The 10550-nt window shown below is 41.7% G+C and overlaps 1 protein-coding gene across 1 annotated transcript; it reads left to right on the top strand.

Annotated features, from left to right (window-relative positions):
• The first annotated feature begins 4596 nt into the window (after positions 1 to 4596).
• On the top strand, positions 4597 to 8468 carry LOC135988716 (nuclear factor of activated T-cells, cytoplasmic 4-like). Its single transcript, XM_065634884.1, has 3 exons — positions 4597 to 4614; positions 7012 to 7345; positions 7941 to 8468. The coding sequence occupies exons 1-3, from the start codon at positions 4597 to 4599 to the stop codon at positions 8330 to 8332; spliced, it is 744 nt and encodes a 247-aa protein (XP_065490956.1). The 3' UTR covers positions 8333 to 8468.
• Positions 8469 to 10550: the final 2082 nt, after the last annotated feature.

Raw genomic sequence — 10550 nt, 5'->3', positions numbered from 1 at the left:
AGTTTATCACTTCCTAAACTAATACGACATCCATGAAATGGGAGGCGTTACTATCACTTTAGAATTTTAAATTGTCAAGAGGAAGACTCAGATAACATTGCATTCATCTTTAATTCATTTATCTTTTTAAAATGTATCTGCACACAAAGTAATTCAAATGCTGTTGAAATTCAGTGAAGGCTAATGGGAAAAGTTAATGCAAATACAAGCCACAAATTCTGCTAACAATTTTTTTACTTATAGGCAAAGACTAAAAGAAACATTAATACGTGGGAAAGTGTTCAGACAGCTTCTATATACACCAAAAGTCAAATAATTCAGTCATTTTAGCTGAGCTGACTTGAATGTCAGCAGAACCAAGGTCTGTGTGCTCAGAACTTTGTCTACTCTCTCAGCTACAGAAATCAATCTAACGAAGAGCATTATCACTTCCTTCGAACCTTGTCCTTAGGTCTTTAATGTTGGTTGGTGGATGCAATTTACCATTTCTGATTAACCCATTTTACTAACAAGTAAAATGGAAAGTAAGTTGCTAGAAACAACAACACTAGCAAAAGATATAACTTGAGAATATCAGGCATCATAAATGCAGTGTTTGCTAAACTGCCTTAGTTGTTTCTCTCTGAATCATTTTTTTTCAACAATAAAGGTTCTTGTGAAAATAAAAAAGTTTTCCAAGTCCAAGGACTCCACTGGCATACAAGCAAAACAAACCTAGCTCTATCTAGCCTAAGGAAATTCTCCAAAATCATCTCAATACTATGGTGTGTTCTGCTGTATCAACACCAGCAAGTCGGGAATCCCTAAGCACTGGGCTGTTATTGACAAACATCACTGCTGTAAAAATCATGCCAGCAAAATACTGCTGAAGGCAGATGTAACCACTGACATCCAAGAAACCTTTGTGGTATCTGGCAGCCAGCTCACACTCATGTCTCCCACTGTTGTTCACATTGCTGGGACCAGAACATTAAGAACAGAAATCATTTTGAGAGCAAACCGGTTTCTGCCCCCCATGTTTATTTTCCTCCATGACTTTTCCCTCCCTCACTTTTAAGAAAATTTACTTCCACTTCACATGCTCATCCTATAAAAACGTTTCAAGGAGCTGATAAAGAACTTTCTAATTGTTTATCTGAAACCACTCCAAGCAGGTAAGCATAATTAATCTTAATGCACGTCAGCAATTCAGAACGGAAATTACGCTGTTACACCTATTGCTGACTCTGTGTTCTACACTTCCCTGAACTGAATGGCAAAAAGGCCAATTATAAAATTTTTAAAAAGGCAATGCCACCTCAAAGTAATAGACTAGCTACTAGAATCCACTACTTCTTGGAAACTTGGAATCACAAATCCAAACATGACTGATATTCCAAATCCACGCCACAGACATTCCAAGGACATGTGGGTGGTTCAATAACAGTTATCAGAATAAAACAAGGAGCAACACACCCCTTTTGGAAGATGTTAATGGTTTGCAGAAAAATCTTTGGCTGCTTAGCGCCTGTCACTGCTGTACCTCAGTATGTAGGAGAGAGAACACACCAACATTTTAAGTCACATGCAGAGATGAACAAGAGCCCTTGTCTCCAAAACGAATCCAGATCTCACTGTGGCTTGGGAGCATGCCCCTCCTGCAAAGTCCAGCACTGCAAATCAAGGGACTTCCTCAAAAGAGGAGAGAAGCTTTTGTCCTCTGTAGCTTTTCTTACCGGAATTCTGACTTTATGACACTGTACTAAAACATATTTATAGCACTGACAAAGTATAAAAGTGTCACAAACGTGCAAGAAGGAAACGGCAAAGTTCTGTTTATTAAAGCACATGGGTCCAGGCTAATAAGCTGTAAATATTTCAACCTGTAATTATAAAAGCAGCAACTCCCTACTCGGGCTCCCTTCTTCCCTTATATGTTCAAGATAGATACGCTTACAGAAACACTACTCTTAATGTAATGCCGGTACAGTGGTGAAGCAGCAAGCCAAATCACCTCTCCCTTCTAGGTTTGTTGCATTAGGGCAGGAGCCTGCCACATCAAAATGAGCTAACACAATTTAGTAAAAACTCACACTACTTTTTGGACCTGGCTGCACAACAGCAATTTTTCAGTCATTGCTCTTTGACCTGTGTGTCAAAAACCAAACATCTGAAAAATGTTTAGCTATTACAAATATATTAACTGTTAATTGTTATTAAAACTAAACAAAGAAAAAAATACAAAATGCTCTTCACTCCTGCTCAGGGGTACCTGAGGTTTTACAAAAGATGTTGTGAACACAAGCGGGATTGATTCTTCAGCAGTTCAACTCTTCATTGTCAGCACAGTGCAATAAAAATAGCCGACAGTTTAATTTAAGTTACAGTTTAAGAGTCTATTGGCATATAGGTCTTGTCAATAGCTTAAAGGCTTTATTTTTTTTACATACATTAGGAGATCCTTGTAGCTGTGAGCTCTTTTGCTGGCATCACTTCATCAGTTCCCCAGGCAAACTAGACTACTACTAGAATAGTCACAGCCTTAGGTCTACTTATACAAAAATGTTCACAAAAATAAATCCTTCCCTCCATCAATATATAATAAAAGCAACTTGTAAAAAATGAAGTAGAATTAGAAGCATAAAGGTCACAAGTGTCTTTCAGCAACAGTTATTTACGCAAAGACCCTAGCACATGTTTTTATTACCACACAGCCTTTTTGCCCTTTTTATATTTTTTTTTTAAACCACAGTGGACAAGTTCTACTAAGGCATGCAACTGTTTATTTAAACAAAACTGTGTCTGTCATACTGTTCAGAGACTATGGTAGAGGTACAAAGGGAGATGACATTTGACTATGCTTCTACAGTTAAAAGCCAAAAACTATAAAATCAGAATTTGCCTAACATTTCTAGCACTAATCTAGATATGTGTTTCTCCACGCAGAAGCAGATAACATGTCCTCTACAATGCTAATTATGATTAGACCAGAATTAACTGTCATGGTCACTGTGCAGATAGGCAATTCAGTATTACCTCACAATTTGACCTTTCTTCTTAAAAAAAAAAAAAAAAAAAAAAAAATCCAGAAGTCATTGCTTTCCCAATAACTTACCACTCATAGGGAGCCACCACAGTTTGAAACAGAATTAATTTTAGACAAACTCTGCAACTGCTAAGAAAACGTGCTGCATTTAGTTCAGAGAGAATGCGAGTCGAAGCCCCAGGTACATGTTACGCAAACTAACTCAGGATCTCATTCCTCCTTTTCAGGTGGTAGTTGATTTTGGAGGAAAAATAGTGTTACGCATATATATACGGAACTAAGGCTTCGGGTCTCCTGCATGCAGATAGCTATATTCATGTCATGTTTCCAGACCCTTCTCCATTAATCAATGGTAATCCTCATTCTTAGATTGCATCTTCACGTGCCTTTAGCTTCTACCACTGTCACCAGCTCTCACCTTAACTGCTCTGCTTCCATGCCACATGGAATTGCCTCACCTGGACATGCCCTTCAGGATTACCTTCAACAACAATTTTTTGGCCCGATGATTTAAAATGGAAAACACTCTTATCACACCATCAATGAGTAATTTACCAAAAGATACCTACATATAATAATCGGAAGTCTTATGATCAATGCCTAAGATGAAAAGAAAGGCAAGAGGTGTTCTGAAAAGCTCCTAAGTCTTCATAACACTAACTTTAGCTGTGAGTGCTTTGCTACCATCACAGCACTTCCAAACTTAACACTTTAAAATGTACTGGTGCATGTATATATTACATAGGAGTAATTATTCCAGAACCACTTATTACTGTACACATACTCAAGTGCATTCAAAACCCTTCTTTCAATTCAGCCCAGTCAGACTTCAGATTTGATCCAGGTCTAACTGACCTGCTCCCCATGACACAGTGCAGTCCTAGCTCTACTTTCTAAATAGATTAATCCAATCAGAAAAAGCCACTGTTTCTTGGAGGCTGTTTGCACAAGGTTTTGAAAGTACAGCAATTCTTACGGAACAGCCATACCAGCAGCTACTTAAAAGCCTTATTTGGCCACCATGCTGTACTGCAAAGAGGACTGAAAGAAATTCAGAATTTCCATATCACTAGTCTCCAGCTTTTGACCAGTGCAGGCTTTCGTAGCCTCTTATGAAAGCACCCTGAGTCTGCTTGTGTTGACTCAACACTACCAGAGCATTAAAAGTACATCCATAACATACCTGAAGTATTGATATCTACTGTTGTGCATTACCTCAAGCACATCCAAGAGCAGGACATGAAAAGCACTGTTCTGCCAACAGCCTTCCTTTATGCCCTGTCTACTGGGGGCTTCCTCCAATGGGGACAGAAGATAGGATTTTTCTTGGGTTGTAGGTCAGTCTTACACTAAATAACTATCTGATAAGGCTGAGAAGACACCACAAGTAAGTGAACAATGCCAAGTCAGCATGTTTGAGTAGGGAAGTCTTGGAGTTTAAGTGTCTATAAACCAAAATGTCGTTATAAAACTGTTACAAAAACAGATGACTGGAACAAGAGGTCACAAAAGCCCTGCTCTCAGCAGCACATAACAAACACCACAAACATACCAGCTACTCTAGACGTGCCATGGAGCACAAAGAGAGAGTGAGTATCTCTCTCCAATGTTTGAGAAAAACTACAAGTCACAATAAGATTATACCACAATGTGGAGACCTGCATTTTTTAAAACTCAAGTATGCAACTCAAATATTAAATAAACAAACAAGATTTCCAAAAGCCTAATTAAAATTTGAAAAGCCCTTGCAATGAAACCTTCTGGAAGCATCAAAAAGCAGCATTTGTATACTAATAAATGAAGATAAGCAAGGGTGGAACAGCAGCATTTGTGAATAAGTTCTTTTTAAAAAAGCCTTAAACCTTGATGTGCATCAAAGTAATCCTGATAACCCTTTAATGAACAGTTTAACAAAGAAACTGATGCTTCAGATGGTACTGAGAGTTTGTAAATCTGAAGACTTACGCTTCACAGGCATCAATGCATTAGTATAATCTTTTGAAAAAAAAACAAGAAACACATAGGTTTCCAAAACTCATTTTCATGCCAGGATCAAATAAACCCACATTAGCAGCAGTTTCTCCAATTTTCGTTCTCTTTGTTCCAGATTCTAGGAAGTTTTGTATCCCATTTAGGCAGGGGAGGGGGGAGGGCGGAAAGAGAGAAAAACCCCACAATGACAAAAACACCACCTTCCCAGAGGATAATCCCATTTTTACCATCACCACCATATAGATACAAGATGGATACAGTAAAGTTTAGAAAAAAATAAAAGAAAAATATGTAAATGAAATTATGTTTCTTCCATGGGCTTTGGCAACACATTTTTCATCATTTTGATAGAATTCACTTATTTTTCAAAGCACATATCATCAATCATCATGACTCAATAAATAGATTAAAATAACTGTTAGCAGAAGTCATTGAAAACATTTGTCTTGATTGAGATGGATAACAGAAAAAGGCATCCGGATGTTCCATCAGCTTCAACAACAGCCATCCTCACACAAATAATCTCACTGGTACAACTGTGCCCTTTGCAATTATTTATACTTTACAAAGTAAATTATAAATTTTTCTGTCTTTTCCTTCTCCCTTTGACCTTCCATGTTCATTAAAGCAGTGCCAGAGAGGAAGAAACAAATTACAGCATTAGGTGCTAATTCTTAGATTAGTTTCAGATCAGGTGGACTCGTTATACACAGCCCAGCAGAAGTAAGACAACATGAATAAAGTGAAAACCCTAATCAGACTTCACTACTTTGGCTATTATAAACCCTTCCAATCACCATTTTTTCTAAAAGGTTTACTTCTAGAAATTATGATATAAAACCTGCACAGGCCAGAAACATTGGTCTATATTGCATAAGCTAACACTATTACTATATTCATGTGCAAGAGATCTCTTTGAATGGATAGTTTATTATCACTTCCTCTTCTCTCTGAAGATGAAAACAAGATGAAAGCATCATACTTTGCCACTAACGAGATGAGGCCTTGAATCCTTCTTACAGCTACAAGGAGGAATAAAAACACTGTTGTACAGATGAAAAATGCAACTATATTGCACAGCAGAGTTTCACATCGATCTGCACTGGCTGATTCTTTAGTCTTTTTCAGTTCAACCACAAGTATGGCAGCATATAAAACACTTATTTTTAGGCATTTTTCTTATTATAAATATATTTAATGTGTTAACACTAATCAGAAAACTAACCACACACCCCAGGGAGGAGGAAGAAATCAGACTGAAATAAAAATCTCTGAACATTACCAAGTGTGCCTGAGCATTTATCAGTTGTTACCAACCATATGCCCCAACCTGGCAAACTGTCCTACACCGGCAGGCTTAAGCGCAACATCCTAACAGTGCATATCTGCCCACGCCTACAGATTTATCCACAAGGAGTAGCTCAAAATCATGACAAGTTTCTACCAACACCTTGGGTGACAGAACACACTCACATGACTTCGATAGCAGCTCCTGATTGCCTCAAAGATCACGGCAACCACTTTAATCAGGACACGCTGTCTTCTCCAGTTACCGGGGCCCTGAAGTTGCTGAGACCTCTACTTTTCTTTGGCATACCAAGAAAATATCAAAATAGCCTTCAGTGATTTGGCGAGCGATGCAACAAGTTTCCCGAAGAACAAAGATAGCGTTACTAGCCTGTTAAAACACAAGCCTGAACTCAAAGTGACAACCCACGCACAGGGTCGGGCGGCTGACAGACAGAAGCAGAAATACCTGGCACCACGGAAAGCATCACACTTGTGAGGAAGAAGCCTTCCGATGCTCTCACCTTGGCGATCGCCTGCTCCCCTGCGTGAAGCCCGGGTCCTCTCCCAGAAGTTTGCGGCCAACGCTGCCCAGGTCGTCCTACAAACCAGCAGCACGAAAGCCGAGCCAAAAAAGATAAAGGGGATTAGGCGGGCATTACTTCCAGTGACCTATATACTCCCCTGGGCGGCCCCGAGGCACACAGCAGCTGCCCGGCTGCGGGGGACACCGGCCCGCCGCCCCGCAGAAACGCCGGCGAGACGCCTCCTCAACTCGGCGCCTCCTCAACTCGGCGCCCGGGCGCTGCCCAACCCTGGGCGGGAGCGGCTGCGCCCGGCGCGGAGGCCGCGCCGCCAGGTCCGAGGCCCGTCCCCAACCGCCGCCACCCCCTCATGGCACCCGCCCCGGGAGGGCCGGCCCCTACCTGGCGCGGCCGGTGGCGGAAAGTTTCCCCAGGGAGGGGCGAGGCGGGTCCCGCTCCCTGTCTGCCGACGCGACCGGCTCCGAGAGGGAGGGAGGGAAGGGAGGTGGACGCCCAGGTAAGTCGCCGTCAGTGACGGGGCAGCCGCGGCCGGCGCTAATCCCTCAGAGGGGAGGGATCCCCCTCACGCCCGCCCTCACCGAGCGCCCCGGAGGCTCCGTCCCCTCAGGGCGGGCATCTTCCCCACCCCCCGCTTCCCGCTCCCTCACGGCGGGCGGCCCCAACTCGGCACCGGCCGCTGAGTCAGAGAGGCGAGGAGGAGCCGCGACCTGGCGGGTGACGGCCGGCGGGCGGGTGGCCCTCGCCGGCCGCTCTGGCCTCGGCGGCCCGGCCCGGCCCGCCCTCGCCCCCTCCGCCTGCCGAGGCCAGAGCAGCCGCGGGAGGGGAGGGCATCGGTCGTGCCCCTTTTTGAGGTTAACAGTTGTGGTTATCAGGTGAGGAGGTCTCGGCTCGGGAAGAAACACGCTCCTGGGGAGGAAAAACGAAACAAAACACAAATCAATGTTTTTTAAAAAATAAAAATGTGGTGGATAGGCCCTGTGTTTTAGAAACAGTGGCATAGGAAGAAGGCAGCCCCAGTTATGCGAGTCAATAGGTGGCACTGTTATACACACCCCCATTTTTAATTGTTATTAATTTTATTGTGTCTTCAGGTGATACTGCGCTGCATGAGTGCTGTTCCCTCTCAGCAGAAAATGCCGGTGCTCCACGGGGCGCGTTTCTCTGCGAGCGGGAGCGTTTCGAGCCCCTTTTCCACGGTGAGCGGCCTGTTGTGGAGGGGCACGGGTGGGGAATCACCTGCTGGCCAGCGGCCTGGACCCTCTTGGGCACTGACTCACACAGTGACTCGCGGTCAATAACGAAGAAAACTTCCTGCCGTCAATTCCTCCTACGTGGGAAATCTGCAAACTGGAAGTACCATTTTAAATCTAGTCCACATTACTTACAAATTAAAATTAGAGATAATTCCCTCATGATAACAAGCTACATAGTTCTTATTTTTAAATACCTCGCTATAACTGTGATAGACTGCTGTGGTGAATAGTTAAGCATGGTTTGCTATGCTATTGTGTTGGTTTTTTTCTTTTTAAACGGCTTCAGATTAATTAATTAGACTGTCAGGTTACTGATTGTGATTTCACTAATGACTTGAAATAGGAATAGATGCTGGTCTATTAGGATAACAGCTCATTTAAATAAACATATAATTTACCAAGTGTAATGGTGTTCTCTGTGTGCTCAGGAAGTGTTCTGTCTAAATGCTCTATGTAATTAAAGAATCGTTTACTAAGATTGCTAACTAACTAGATCCACACAAACTAACTCACATGTAGGTATGCCAGAGTTAAACCTTCCCAATGCAGGACAAAACCATCATCCAGAATCCAGTCAAAGATAAAACTAAGCTCACTTGAGTCAGGTTCCTCTGCTTAGAAAGACTGGAAGAATCATTGGTTCTTGTAAAATATCTTGACACACATTGAAGCTAAATCTAAGCTTTCAGGAGGAATGGGGTGGGAGCTGCCATTTCCAGAGACTATAATTCCTCTCTCTTATGCTGTTGTTTATTGTTTCCAGAACTGCAAGACGAAATATTAGTTGCACATAATTCCTCATTGCAAATGTTATGGTAGAAGTGCTCAGCAGAGCTACTAATGTCATCCCCCTCATAGTCTGAATCCAGAATCAGTTGCCTAGGTGTCTGGGCAGGTGTGTCTCTGTTGGAGAGATGTTTTCCAACATTAGATCTGGTATCCCTTGCCATTCCTTCAGGAAGCAGCTTCCGTGTGCCACTATAGAGCCTGGGTACACAGGTGGGTGGCATTCGGTGGCTACCTAGGATGGCAGAACAGAAGACAGCTTGGGAATTTGGTAAAATTGTCTAGAAGACTTTAGCAGAAACTGAGAGGATACTTCTGTTTAAATTGTTTGGTCTCAGAAGCATAGGAGCTGTCAGCCAGCACACAGATGAAAGATGCCCTTTATGTGAAACATCTCGTAATAAGCAGATCATTAAGGAGCAAGCCTCTGAAGCAGTGCCTGTTATGGATACTGATATAATCTATTTCACTTCTTTCTATTGCCGCTTTAAGCATTTTAAAAATACCCCATAATTATTTTTCCTGTCGTAATTAGGTTGAATCCAAGATAGCTGTCCCTTTACATCCGTATCTTAAATCATTAGATAAGCTCTTCTGTCACACAGCGTTAAAAGAGATGGAAGTGTAAAGATAGCTTATCACAAGCTCCCACTAATCCTCCAACGGCCCTCTTTGTTCTGAAGGAATTCTTAGCTACTAAGAAACACTTCACCCAGGTATAAGAGTAAGAGACATATCACTTGAACCGAAACAGTTGACTGACAGGATAGTTGCAAGTAGGAAAGCTAACCCAAGATTTAACAGAGAGCATTTGCCAGTCTTGAATGTTGTGTCATCAGTACAATTGTGCAGTGCCCCTAGTGAAGTTTAAGCAATAATTACTACTAATTTTGTATTTATAGTAGAGAACGTAACAACATGTATGCTCATACTTTTGGACACTGGTTTTGCTCCAGAGAAAGCTCAGACGTTCTAAAGAAATTTCAGAAAGTGTCTGCTTTTGGTGACCCATGTGCATGGCTGCAACATCCGAAAAAAAATACTGTTGCAGATGAAAATGACCAAGTGTATCTACATACGTAAAACAGACAGCTTTTAGAAGAGCCCCATATTCTAAATATCTATACCATTTTTTTCATGTGACATATTTTAAAGGGGTATAAGCATTTGTCCATTAAGAAGCGTGCTTTATGCAAAGAATCTAACTGCCCTCTCCAGTTACAAGTTGCAGGTGTACTACAAATAGAAAATCCATAAGATAGAAATAGATTTGGGGTTTTTTTAAAAAAAAAAAAGTCACGGGCAACAAACCAGAATGCTCACTATAAATTAAGTGACCCCCGAGCAATCCTATTTAAGACAGATTTTTCTTGTATGTGATCTAGATATCATCTCAGTAAAACAAACCTATACTACGTTTGCTTCTTAGCAAGAGATCTGATTTCCAGGAAAAGTGTTAGAGGATAAGCATGTTCTGTTTAAGAATGAAGAATAATACAGGACTGTGCCATCATGTTATATGCTATGTCACAGCCTTTCTTCCTCATCTTCTGTGAGCGACAGGAAAAAAGAAAGTCTGCTTTAAATCTTCAGAAAGGTCCTTTGAGAATTTTCTCTAGACGTACTCTAAAACCTTTATATTAAGAAAGAAAAGCATTATAC

Source organism: Caloenas nicobarica, chromosome 4 (assembly GCF_036013445.1).
Source record: "Caloenas nicobarica isolate bCalNic1 chromosome 4, bCalNic1.hap1, whole genome shotgun sequence".
NCBI classification, from domain to species: Eukaryota; Metazoa; Chordata; class Aves; order Columbiformes; family Columbidae; genus Caloenas; species Caloenas nicobarica.
Note: the sequence above shows the minus strand (reverse complement) of the source record. Positions and strands in the feature narration are given on the sequence as shown.

Coding starts and splice junctions, on each gene's coding strand:
- LOC135988716 (XM_065634884.1), top strand. Junction 7,346..7,940: donor GAAGGGAGGTGGACGCCCAG/GTAAGTCGCCGT, acceptor TTGTGTCTTCAG/GTGATACTGCGCTGCATGAG.